The 13,521-nt window shown below is 45.1% G+C and overlaps 1 protein-coding gene across 1 annotated transcript in view; it reads right to left on the bottom strand.

Annotated features, from left to right (window-relative positions):
• The window catches only part of Mtfmt (mitochondrial methionyl-tRNA formyltransferase), an 18,023-nt gene extending 11,648 nt beyond the window's left edge, over positions 1 to 6,375 (bottom strand). Inside the window, exons 1-5 of the mRNA XM_021171563.2 lie at positions 6,140 to 6,375; positions 4,907 to 5,116; positions 2,684 to 2,806; positions 1,945 to 2,047; positions 710 to 785 (exon numbers count right to left, since the gene is read on the bottom strand). Of these exons, the coding sequence (XP_021027222.1) occupies positions 710 to 785; positions 1,945 to 2,047; positions 2,684 to 2,806; positions 4,907 to 5,116; positions 6,140 to 6,333 (706 nt within the window). The 5' untranslated portion in view covers positions 6,334 to 6,375. The remainder of the gene's footprint in view (positions 1 to 709; positions 786 to 1,944; positions 2,048 to 2,683; positions 2,807 to 4,906; positions 5,117 to 6,139) is intronic.
• Between the last annotated feature and the right edge of the window lie 7,146 nt (positions 6,376 to 13,521).

Here is a 13,521-nt window from a genome sequence, read left to right as displayed (position 1 = left end):
TTATATCTTGGGTATCCTAAGTTTTGGGCTAATATCCACTTATCAGTGAATACATATTGTGTGAGTTCTTTTGTGATTGTGTTATTTCACTCAAGATGATGCGGGTCCTAGATTGTTATTGTTTGGTTTTGAATGGATATAAAATACATCTTCGGACATTTAGGAAGACCTGTACAGATGGGATATTGGATACTATCAGGGTTTAATGCCTTTGTTTTTGTTGTTTGTTTTAGGATTAAAATTTTTATTTCATTTTATGTGCATGCTTTGTCTGTGTGACTGTCTCTGTATCACACTGATGCAGTACCCACAGGCCAGAAGACAGTGTCAGGTCTCCTGGGAGCAGAGTTACAGATAGTTGTGGGCCACCATGTAAGTGCTGGATATCTAATCTAGGCTGTCTGCAAAAGCAGCCAGTGCTCTGACCCACTGAGCCACATCTCCAAGTGCGTGCTAAACCTGGAGATGAATTTCATCATTTATACTCGCAGATGAACAATCAGAACTTTATATACACGAAATATAAACACAGAAAGATTTGGGGCAGAGGTGCTAAATACTTCTCAAAATAAAAGGCTGGAGGAACTGTTGAGAACTTACCAACCATGATCTGGAAAATACACACAAGGCCGTGAAGAGGGTGGAGCATTTAGCCGCCACCAAGGCCAACAGAACCTTTACAAGAGGTGAGTGTCTGGCCTCCACTCACCGTATGTCACTCCCTCGGCTGGCTGCGGCCTTCCATTGTTCAGACTTTCAGGCAAATTTTTCAAAACTGAGATAAGCTACAAATACAAAAGAAGAGAGAGAGAGCAGAGTATTCAACAGACACAGTTCAGTGCCATGAGGTAACGTATCCCAGCAAGAGTGGGGGCAAACTGGCTTCGCCTGTGAGGATGTGTGCTGATGGGTGGCTACACCAAGCTGCTCTATGGAGCACAGGCACCAAACTGCTTCCCAACAGGGTTGACCTGTACCTGGATGCACAGGCTCTTACTATCAGGCAGTCTGTGCGGAGCAACTACACTCTCACCCTACACAAGGCAGTGAGGCCTCACAGGAGCATGCTCCAATCCTATCCCCTAACCTACCAGTGCTGGCATTTTGGAAAAGTTCTCTGATATGTTTGTAGCCCTCAATGTTGCATCTGTGAAACAAGTGTCAGCAACAATTACCTCAGAGGTGGTTGGCAGGGAGCCAAAGAAAAGTCACAGAGTATCTAAATAGTCTGGATAAACAGCAGCTGCCACAGAGAGCCACTTCTGAGGGGATGCTCAGAACTTGAGGTACTAGCCATCCAGCTGGGAAATGAACAGGTTCTTAGTGGCTCTAGGCCAAGTGAGGGCAGGGAGAGGGCACCCAGGAGAATAAACTAAATACCTCACTATGGGATGGAAGGGACCACTGAAGATCGCCTATTTTATTTGAAAGCTTTTATGAAGTACCCACTCTGCAATTCTCAATGCTCACATATACTGGGCAAACTTTTAGGAAGCCAGGGACAAGAACCACTCTCTGCTTGGTTGTTATGGGCTACTGAGGACAAGCTCTCATTAGCCGAGACTGACCTAAGCACATCATGAGTCTCCTGCCTCAGCCTCCTGAGTGTTGGGATGACAGGTGGATATGACCATGTTTGGTCCCAATCCCAGTCTTGATCTCTCATGTTATTAACTATTTTATTACTTTTTACAGTGTAATACCTGAACCCAGGTGGGGGTCAGAGAACTTGCTGGACTCAGTTCTCTTCTTTCATGGTGTGAGTCCCGGGGACTGCACTGAGATCATCAGGCTTGGCGGCAAGCACCTTCACCTGCTGAGCCATCTATCTCACTGCCCTGACCCCATCCCCACCCCTACCAAGGAAGCTTTAAAATGACAAATCAGAAGATTTGTATTGCTTAAGAAGCCTTCTCATGCTGATGACGACGACAAACACTGTACCATGTTGGCACCAAGTTTTGACAACACTGCTTCCAATTCCTTTGATGTGCTCTTGGGAGGCACAGGGATGGTTTCTTGCTGGAGAATTGGGCCTATATCAAACCTGGCAAGGAAATATAATAAATAAATAAATAAATAAATAAATAAATAAACAAACCCAAATTAGCCAACATTATTATTTACTAAGATAATGTTTGTCACAACAGCAGAGACAGATTTTGCAGGCTATTAACCTGTCAGTCACTCCAGTTTGAAGTCACCCTGGAATCCTGGCATACAGGAGGCATTGCCTCAAAAGTAAGAAAGGAGGAGGGTCGCATATGCCTTTAATACTAGTACTGGGAAGCAGCTGCAAGAGGAACTCTCTTGAGTCTGAGCTCAGCCTAGTTCACATAGTGAGTTCTAGGCCAGCCAGAGACATACAATGACTCTATCTCAAAACATCCAAAGCAAATCAACACACACACACACACACACACACACACTCCAAATGCATCTGCCATCTATATCTTTTTAGAGAAACCCAGATGTTAACACTTCCAAAGACTGATTTACAAGGACTTTGAAGGACTCTGTATGAATCTCTGAAGACACACGCTTATGCTAGAGACTAGGCACACTCACAGTGACTACGAAGGCAAAGGGCGACACTGGAGCCTTAGCCAAGTCAGCACACTCTGACCACTCCCCCAACCACAAAGGTCTCAGACACACACTAGTTTAACTTAATAAATTCTACCTTTTGGGTCTAATTTGCATAATCGTTACNCCAGTGACAGTGTCTCCATGAAGCACCGTGTGGATTATCGGAGCGGGACCACGCCACCTCGGGAGGCAACTGGGGTGCACATTCAGTATGCCGCTGAGTCAGAAAAGGTAGAAATTAGTACGGGAACTAGTTGTTGCTACCCAACTAACATGCGCTTTCATCATTAAACTTTCCAAGAGCTGGCATGGTGGCACTTATTAATTCTAGCACTTGGAAAGCTGAGGGGGGAGAACTGCTGTGAGTTCCAGGCTGGCCTGTGCCACAGATTGAGGCCCTGTTTCAAAACAATCATCACCCTGAAAATACCAGACAACATCTATCACCTGTCGTCTACAACCGATAGGGTTAAAAGCACACGACCTTGAAAATCTATCACCTAAAACATAAAGTCAGAGGTGCGTTCACTCTTTTACCATAGGTAACCAATGAAACTTAAAACCAGAGCACGCAGAGGTTGGAGAGACAGCTAAGTGGTTAAGAGGACCAGGGTTCAGGTTCTCAGCACCCCACACAGTGGATCACAAACATCTATAACTACAGTTCCAGGGAATCTGACATCTTCTTCTGGCCTCCGTGAACACCAGGTACCACATGGGGCACAAACATATTATGCAAACAAGAGCTGGAGAATGGCTCAGCAGTTAAGAGCACGGACTGCTCTTCCAAAGGTCCTGAGTTCAAATCCCAGAAACCACATGGTGGATCACAACCATCCATAATGAGATCTGATGCCCTCTTCTGGGGTTTCTGAAGACAGCTACAGTGTACTCACATATAATAAATAAATCTTTAAAAAAATATATATATATATATATAATGCAAACAAAACACTCATGCACATAAAATAAAATGAGTATATCTATGCAAAAATGTTTTTAATTAAAACAACAAAGCAAACAGGGATATATAATAAGATACCGTGTCATCAAGTGATATTCCTACCCAAACATTCAATCGAGGGTTAAATTTATACAAGTTCAGACAGCTATCACATCTCCAGGCCATACAATCTTACGGAGTAGTGTCAGATACACCATCTATTGTTGACTGAAATGCCATCAGAAACATGAAGAGTTTTTCAGATAAAGGGAACTGTGCAGAGATTTTATTATTTTCTTCTCAGCTGCTGCTTACAGAGTGCTGAGATTAAAGGAATGTATACATGCTTGACATGTACAGAGATTTGTTTTGTTTTGTTTTTTGAGACAAGAGTTTCTCAGGGGGCTGGAGAGATGGCTCAGCAGTTACGACTGCTCTTCCAGAAGTCCTGGGTTCAAATCCTAGCAATCTTTAAAAGAGACAGGGTTTTTCTGTGTATCCCTGGCTGTCCTGAAATTCACTCTGTAGAGAAGACTGGCCTTGAACTCAAGAGATCTGCCGCCTGCTGCTGCAGCAGCCTCTGCCTTGCAAGTGCTAAGATTCAAGGCAGGCACTGGGCCAGAGACTTTAAGGGGAGAAAACGCTTGCCATATTCAGCACATGGCCAGGCAGTCGAGCTGGTGTAGAATGAATCAGGAGAGGCCACAGCATCTGCAGAGGCCCTCTAGAAGGTGACTGCAGTTAACACAGAAAAGAATGGACACAGTGCCGATGACGGAATTCACCATAACGGACTGGACGTGGGACACAAGACAACTGAAGAATGACTCTGGGATTTGGGGCCCAGCATCCAGAAGGCTGGGGTTCCTAGTTCTTAGATAAAGGTCTGCAGAGGGGTTAAGTCTTTTCAGTGAGAGAAGCCAATGGGACATCCACGCAGAGCGTGGGCAAGGTGGGTACCTGGAGTTCAGAGAGAGTTGGGCAGGGCTTGTCAGCAAATGCATGATATTTAAATAAGGGCATAGGAAAGCCAAGGAGTTCGATACTTTGTGCCAAAAATAAATCTTATTCTAAAAGAAGACAGGGAAGAAAACATAGTTTAATCTGGGCCTGGTGGTACACACTTTTAATCTACACACTTAGGGGACAGATATAGGCAGATCTCTCTGTGAGTTTGAGGCTAGCCTGCTCTACATAGTGAATTGCAACAGGACAGCTAAGGCTACATATATAGTGAGACCCTGTCTGAATGGAGAAAGAAAAAAAGAAAGCAAGCAAGCAAACAAACATAGTTTAAATTATGGCATTTTAGTTGCTAGACCCATTCATAAAAGAATGATCTCCACACTGTATTTCCTTATAAGTAAAACTTACTAGGGAAATTTAAGAATAAGAGCCTCACTCAAAAGCCGGCCAAAGGAAGCCACTACCCCAACGTCATATTCTCCAGATCCCACGTCGGGCCACTTGTTCACCGGGAGCTGAGACTGAATAGCATATTGCTTCACAGGTAGTCCTTTGGGGGATAGCGAAGGCACTGTGACAACCTCCAGTTTCTCAATTAGCTTTTCCTCTTTGCTGTCTCTGAATCAGAAAGATTTGGGGGAAAAAAAAATCCAACAGTGTCAGGGCAACAGCCCAAAGCTAAACTATTTCATGCACAGCAAAGCTATTTTTATGATTAAACCCATGGCACATTTAGAGCTAAAATAATTAAGATTTTTTTGCAACCAACACACAGGGTTTTAATTTAATAATTTTAAAATTAAACTTTATCTATTATTATTATTATTATTATTATGTGCATGGTGTGGGCATGTGCTATTATTACTGTGTGCGTGTGTGCAGGCGTATGCTACAGCATGTGTGTGGAAATGAGAGGAAAACTTTCAGGAGTCAGTTCTCTTCTTACAGCATCCACAGGGTGTAGCTCACAAGGGCCTGTCACTCCAGCTCCAGGGAATGGGACACCCATTTTCGGCCTCCACAGGCACCAACACGTACATGCTCATAGACACACACACATACAAATAAAATCTAAAAGTAAAAAAATCTTATTTAAAAAGAAAAGTGTTTGTAGGAAGGCAGGGATGGAGGCGAGAGACATGCCAGGAAACCAGGGACTGATAAATAACCAAATAACCTTAAGCCGTGGGGCGGTAGACATAGCAGCCTTTCAGGAAAAGGGTGAATTACAAATTACTTTCTTCCTAGTAGACAAGGTTAGTTAAATCGCATAAATAATATATGTATATGAAACTGTTCTAACTTGGAAATGTACTCATTTGAAAACGGTTCGTTAGAGGCTGTTCACCCCTAGAAAACACAGGCGTGTAGAAGGGCAAGGAAACGGACGCCACCAACACCAGGAAGGGACGAACTTTGGAGTCACAGCCCTTTTCAGCTAACCGGCTCCGCCCACGACCCTGAGCACTGGCCGGGCCTCTCCAAGTACCGGTTCCCAGGCACGGGGAGATGGAGGGTCTGCTGGCAGATGCTGCAGGAGCCACAGGAGCTCTGCGGGCCGGGACCCAACGGGGCGCCTTCCCGGTACCGCGCTGCCCTGAGGTCGCCACCGCGGCTCAGCGTGGGACCCTGCCCCGGTACCTGGCGGCGTGTAGCGCCCGCAGCGTTTCCCGGGCAAAGTGGTCAGTGCGGAGGAACAGCACCCGCCAAGGCGGCTTCTCGCGGACTCGGGAGCCTCGACTGTCCTTCCCGTCGAACCCGACAGGTGCCTGACAGGAACAGCGTGGCCTCCTTCCCGTCAGCCACCGACCCCAGCAGCGCCGCGGAAGGAGCATCACCTCGGCCCGCAGCGGCCCACCATGCGCATGCGTGCCCCATGGTGGGGGCGGAGCAAAGAGCTCAAAGGCCCAAGCACGCCCAGACGACAAGGCGGGGCCTGCCGCTTTGGAGGCGTGACTCAACTGATGAACCGCTAAAGAAGAAATTTGAGGGTACTTTGATGTGTATTATTCAGCCAAGCTCTTCAAAGAACACTGCAGATATATACACACAAGCAAGACACTCATATGAATAAAATAAACCTTTAAAAGAAACTATTTTTTAAAACTTTACAAATTATTTTTTTAATTTATTTTTGTTTTATGTGCTTTGGTGTTTTTAAGAGTGTGGAATCCCCTACAGCTCGAGACAGTTCTGAGCTGCCACATGGGCCTGGGAATTGAACCTGGGTCCTATGGAAGGGAAGCCAGTGCTCTTAACTGCTGAGCCATCTCTGCAGCACTACAATTTTGTGTATGTCCCAAATGTGAGCTTAGAACTGAATTCAGTGTGTGTGTTTCATGGGCCTGCTGGGAACTGAACTTTTGCAACAGCTTTTAAAAAAAAATGTGTGAATGTTTTGCTTGTGTGCATTATGTGCAGTACATGTGAGTTTGTTGGAACTGGGGATCAGATGGCTGTGAGCTGCTATGTGGGAGCTAGGAATCAAACCCAGGTCCAGTTAGGAACAAGTGCTCTCAATCGCAGAGTGGTCTCTCTAGCTCACAGTAAGTGCTCTTAACTGTTGAGCTATCTCTGCAACCTCCCAACCCTGTCCCTCTGCAACACCACCACCACTACTACCATCACAGAAATAACTCATTTGAGAGCAAATCGCACATCCTGTCAGAACATGAAACAATAAACATAGGATAATTTCCTCAGCCACTACAACTGATAGTAATTATGCCACAATTTACATATTTCATGTCCAGTATTTCAGTTAATCCTCACATGATCTATCCAAGGGAGCTGTTATTTCAACCCTTGTAATTGAAGAGACCCGACACCCAGTGAAGTTAAGGACTTGCCAGCAAGGTCCACAGTGCTGGAAGATGACAGCGTTGGCGTGGGGTGGGGTCCTGTCCCTCCAGCTCCAAAGCCATGATCCTAACCATTCGACCTGAACAGCAATCTTAACTACTAAGCAACTCAGGATTTCCACACCCCAGGAAACTAAGGTTTGCTCACCTTTCTGAAGTCACTTCAGGAATCTAAGACTCTTGGATTCTCAAGCCTCCCATGTGGGATGCCATAGGGAGACTGTAGGGAAACGGAGGGGTGAGGGCTGTCTGCTGAAGACCTCTGAAGACCATGGTGTGCAGATAGATATGTGTTTCCAAGGTACACTGGGGTCCTTAACATGGGTCATGCTTGTGACGCTGGCTCTGGCTATAGAGCGGCATCAGGTTCCTCTCTCATCTAATTCCTGTCACATGACCTGAAAGCCAGAGGCCCCAGACCAGTCTTTCGTTTAGTTTTGAGTATCCCTGCTTCTGTGCCTTTGAGCGTTCCATCCACCTTACATTTCCTCTCTTCCTCACTAAATGGTATCCATTTTTTCAGTGCTAAGACAACACCCTCCCTGAGGCCTTGAACTCCTACCTCACGGATTCAATATTTTTTTCTCCATGTGTCCCCTTAAAACTGAGAGGGTCTTTGTTTGCCATAGTTGAGGAAAGTTGGCCAATGTGTGCCCAGAGAGCAGCAAATTCCTTGGGCTAAGTAGAAAAGAGAGGCAAAGATTATGGTGCTGCTAGCCGGTGCATCTGACCATATGAGGAGAATAAGATGGGATGCCAAGCTGTATTCTCCTCCAATCAAGTCAGTCCCAGAATCCTAACTCAGGGGAAGTGGAACATGATTCTAACACTCAAGGTACTGTCTTTTGAATACCGACTAAAGGTGTGACCTATGGAGCTGGAGAGACGGCTCAGTGGTTAAGATGCTCGCTGTTCTTGCAGAGGACCTGAGTTTGTTTTCTAGCACACATATTGCCAGATCTAGGAGACTCACTGCCCTCTTCTGGCCCATGCAGGCACTGCAGTCATGCGTACAAACACACCACTAAAAAGCAAAATCTTCAAGTATGCGTCTGGAGAGATGGGTCAGCAAGTAAGAGCACAGGGTGCTCTTACAAAGGACTCCTGTTTAATTCCTGTACCCACATGGTGGCTCACAACCACCTGTAACTCCAGAGCATCCTCTCCTGGCCTCTGAGGGCATTGCAGGCACTCACTCGGTGCAGAGACATAGGCGCAAGGCTGATGTAGTTTATTTTCAGCAGCTCAAGTTCTCCCACGTAGCTGTGCCGCAAAAGCTGCCTCCTGCCGCTCACAGCACCCTCTGCCTACCACACACTAGCTTGTTGGAGCAAGAGGCTGGCATTAATCTTTTCTTCCCAGAGCAACCTATTGCTACTGACTGGCACCTTTTTGTCCCTGTTTGCTTGTTTGTGTGAGGCAGGGTCTGGTCTTGTTATGTCTTCGATGCTGGCCAAGACCTTGTGATCCTCCCACCGTAAACTTCTTAGAGAAGGAGGAGGAAGAAGAGGAGGAGGAGAAGGAGGAGGAGGAGAAGGAGGAAGAGGAAGAAGAGGAAGAGGAGAAGCTGAACTTAATATGAGTGTAAAGATGGAGTTTTCCCTAAATAAAAAATGAAACTTTGTTTTGCCTTTTTTTTTTTTTCTCGAGACAGGGTTTCTCTGTGTAGCCCTGGCTGTCCTGGNACTCACTTTGTAGACCAGGCTGGCCTCGAACTCAGAAATCCGCCTGCCTCTGCCTCCCGAGTGCGTGCGCCACCACGCCCGGCTTTGTTTTGTCTTTTGAAAGGGGTTTCTCTGCACAGCCCTGTTGTCCTGAAACTCACTCTGTACACCACGCTGGCCTCAAACTCAGAGATCTACCCACCTCTGCCTCCCGAGTGCTGGGATTAAACGTGTGCTTCACTACTGTCTGGCTCAAAAACGAAAAAAAAAAATTTTTTTAAGTTCTTCATAGTGAGTTAGACACATAAGAACCTGATCCTTCCAAGTGTAGATAAATCCCTCACTGGATTCGCTTTCAGCACAGAGATGAGCTGCAAGGCCAAGGAGATCTGTGTAATAAATGTTTGTACATCTGTATCCTCCAGGCCTTGCTGACAGCACTGCTGTCTATGAGATCAGAGTGGCTGTGATCACCCACTAGAGACCTTCATAAGAGCAGGCCCAGCCACATTCCCGAGTGGGATCAGAGGAAGGCCACTCCTGTCCGAGGATACAAAGTGGTGAACAGTGGCTGCTGAGGAGACTCTTCCTCAGTGTACAGCTGCCTGTAAGTTGTCCGTGCTCCTGTGACTCGCCTAATTAAACACACTGGATCTTTAGACTTAGACGGAATGATTTCTTTGGTCTGTGATTGGTGCTCTATCTAGGATAAATAAACATTTGTCTTTCCCAGAAAAAAAAAAAAAAAAAAAAAGCACACACCATTAGGACATCCACAAAGCATATGTAAGGCATTGGAAGCCAGACAATGAGTTTCTGGTCAGCCCTTTAGTTTTCAGATATTTCTTCTGGAAAGTTCTTCAGCTCCATAGAAAACTGGTATGTGGAAGTAGCCTAATCTCCCCTGAAGCATTCTTCCATGTTCCTACCATCTTACACTGCTGCCATATGTCTATTTTCTGTGGGACAAGGAAACCAGCCATAGGATAAATGTGTATACCTGTGCTTGCGTGTGCTCATATTTAATCAACCATTTGGTGTTGGGTCAAAAAGAGGAGCAGCTGGAGCCACCCCCCCCCGGGGGGGGGGCAGGAAGTAAGAGCAAAAGCTTTTGCCTCCATCAGGGGAAGCAATGCCTCAGGACCAGGGGAAATACATGCTATGCATAGGCACCAGCCCAGTATCAGGGTCACAGACTTAACCCACAGTGCCCACTGAGCCATTTGGGATGCCCTTCAAGCACCACTATGGAATCTCGGTTGTTGTTGCATGAGAATTCCACAAGAGGGCGATGTCACCGACCTTTTCCCTTGTTGAGGATGGCAGACTGGCTCTCTGCTGTGTCTATTGCCTGTGTAACTTCAACAGGTTTTACTCTGATTGGCTTACTTTCCTTGTAAGTGGTTCACAAACACTAAGTAGCGTCACATTTTATAAAAACAAGAATTTTTATAAAATAAAAATTTGAAAGGAGACAATATGTTCCCCAATTCCTTCTTTGAAGAACAGTTCAGTATACACTCTATTCAGTATACACTCTATTCAGTGAACACAGAAGAGAATTGTTCTTTTAGTATAAAGCACCTCTGCTCACCGCCACAAAGAATTAAGGAGGCTGCAGGTTTGAGAAGCTCACATTTTGACTGATTTAGAGAATGCCAAACGCTTAGATAAATTTATAATAAGTGTAAATCACTTGGGAAAGCCAGACATGGTGGCTCACAGCTGCAAATCAGCATTCAGAAGGCTGAGGCAAGAGGATTGCCAGGAGTTTATGACAGGCCGGGACATTTAGCCAAACCTTGACTTGAAAACCAAACAAAAACAATTTCTTGAGGGAAACAAAGTGAAGCAAGAAAAGAAAGGTGTGTTTGGATAAAACACCAAGGAGTCAGAGTTGAGTGTGGGGTGCACATGCCTTCAATTCCAGCACTCGGGAGGCACAGGTGAACAGCTCTCTATAGATTCAAAGCCACCCTGGGCTACATTGTGAATTCTAAGTTACCAACCCAACCCAAACAACAACAACAACCCCTGAAGAATCAGTTAATTGTGCTGATTACTAAGACAATTCAGTCAAGAAATGAAAGACAGATAAACGTGCCCCGGACAGTGGTGCACATCTGTAATCCTGGCACCCTTGGGAGAGAGGCTGAAGCTGGAGAGTCTAGAGCTCCAGGCAGGCTGGGCTACATAGTGAGACCTTGTCTTAAAATACATTTTTTTTTTTGAAAAGAGAGAAAGAGAGAAAGGAAGGAAGAAAGGACAAGAAGAAATACATATATATTAGGCTGTCCCTGAGAACATTTTCTGTTTAAGCATTTTTATTTTATTTCATTTACTTATTTAAATATTTCTTTATTTTATTTTATATATATGAGTATTTTGCTTGCACGCAGATATGCATGTCTGGTAGAATGGATCCCCTGGAACTGGAATTACCGTCATGAGGGTGGTGGGAATTGAACCCCAGATCTCTAGGGGAGCAACCAACCAGTGCCCTTAACCACTGAACCATCTCTCCAGTCCTGTGTAAACCATTTTAGAGCAAGGGCAGGCAGGATGGCTCAGTGGTTAAGTACTTGCCCCACAGATGTGAGGATCTGAGTCCAGACCCTAGAGCTCCTGGGCGTCCCTTGATCCCAGAGCTACAACATGTGCAGCAGGGTCCTGAGAATCCCCAGACGCTTGATGGTCAGCCAGCCTGGCCTATGCGGCCACGTTTCAGGCCAGTGAGAGATCTTGCCTCAAGCAAAAGGTGGAAAGTACCCATGGACCAGCATCAGAGAGTGTCCTTTGACCTTCATCAGCCACACACTCCCCCCCAACCCCACCTCACCCCACACAGACTTTAAACGGAGACATTAAAGTTACATTGTTATGTTTGATAAACAATAGAATGCCATGGGATTGAAAGCCCAAGTGAGGCACTTGGACAGTTTGTGTGTCTGTGTCCAGCTGACAGCGGTAACAACCAGCACCATACATTCTCACTTCAGGCCATTCTACCCTATCAGTTTTTGACTTCTGGATTCTGTGTGGAGTCCACTTTGATAAAAAGAAAAAAAAAATGGTTAAGTTGGTCATGGTGACTCATGTCTGTAATCCTAGCACTTGGAGAGCTGAGGCAAGAGAGTTACAGAGAGTTCAAGCGCAGCCTGGGCTACATACAGGTTTGTTTGGAGTCAACAACCTAAGCTACAGAGTAAAGATTCTGTCTTAAATAAATAAGTAGGTAAATAAACAAATAAATAGGAAAAGAAGTTCAAATGTCTGATTTTATAGAGTATAAGACTAAGTGATTATAAGTATATTCTGGTGATTATAATCAACAAGAGTTAAAAATCCCTTATGCTTATCTAATAGGCCATCACATTAGCAATGACCACAGCAATAACAGACATATGACTAGTACTTCTAGGAACAGTTGTATACAAGTTTTGGTGCAGAAATGTTTTCAGTTTTTTTTGTTTGTTTGTTTGGTTGGTTTTTTTTTTTTTTTTTTTTTTTTTTTTTTTTTTCAAGACAGGGTTTCTCTATGTGGCCCTGGCTGTCCTGGAACTCACTCTGTAGACCAGACTGGCCTCGAACTCAGAAATCTGCCTGCCTCTGCCTCCCAAGTGCTGGGATTAAAGGCATGTGCCACCATGCCCAGCTCATGTTTTCAGTTCTTTTGGGCAGATTCCCAAAAGGGGAACTGTTATCAGGTGTGTCCAACCTGAGGCCCATGGGCCCCATGTGTCCCAGCATAGCCGAGTGTTCCACAAAACAGTTAGATGGCATCATCTTGTAATGTCAGAGAGTTTGGGGCCAGTGAGATGGCTCAGCAGGTGAAGGTGTTTGTCACCAAGCCCCAGAATTCACTTGGTGGAAGAAATAACTACCACAGGTTGGCCTCTGGCGTCTCACGTGTGTCACGTGACATAGCCATAGCCGTGTACAAACTCAAATAAATAAATGAAAATTTAAGGAGAAAATCCTTTTAACTTAAACATTCTAAGAAATAAAATGTAAAGTAAAACACTTGGCAGCTCTGGTAACTGTTTTCCAAAAAGGCTGTACCAGGGTTCGAGAGCTGGCTTAGTGGTTAAGAATGCTGGCTGCTCTTCCAGAGGCTCTGAGTTCAATCCCCTGCACCCAGAGGGACTGCTAACAACAGTCTGAAACTCCAGTTCCAGGAGATCGGACTTCCTCTTCTGGCCTACCTTGGCACTGCACACATATGGTGTATAGACATTTGTGTAGACAAAACACCAAGGCACATAAAATAAAAATAGCAAATATTTTTTAAAGCCTCTTCCTTCAGATACATGTGCTTTCTTGAGAGAGTATTTGGGTATAGACTCTAAATTTACAGGGTCAGAATCTATACTACTGAGAACTGCTTACAAAAAGGCTGTCCCGTAGTCATTGATAAGTGGATATTAGCCCAAAACTTAGGATACCCAAGATATAAGATACAATTTGATAAACGCATGAAACTCAAGAAGAATGAAGA

Source organism: Mus caroli, chromosome 9, assembly GCF_900094665.2.
Source record: "Mus caroli chromosome 9, CAROLI_EIJ_v1.1, whole genome shotgun sequence".
Classification (NCBI taxonomy): Eukaryota; Metazoa; Chordata; class Mammalia; order Rodentia; family Muridae; genus Mus; species Mus caroli.
Note: the sequence above shows the minus strand (reverse complement) of the source record. Positions and strands in the feature narration are given on the sequence as shown.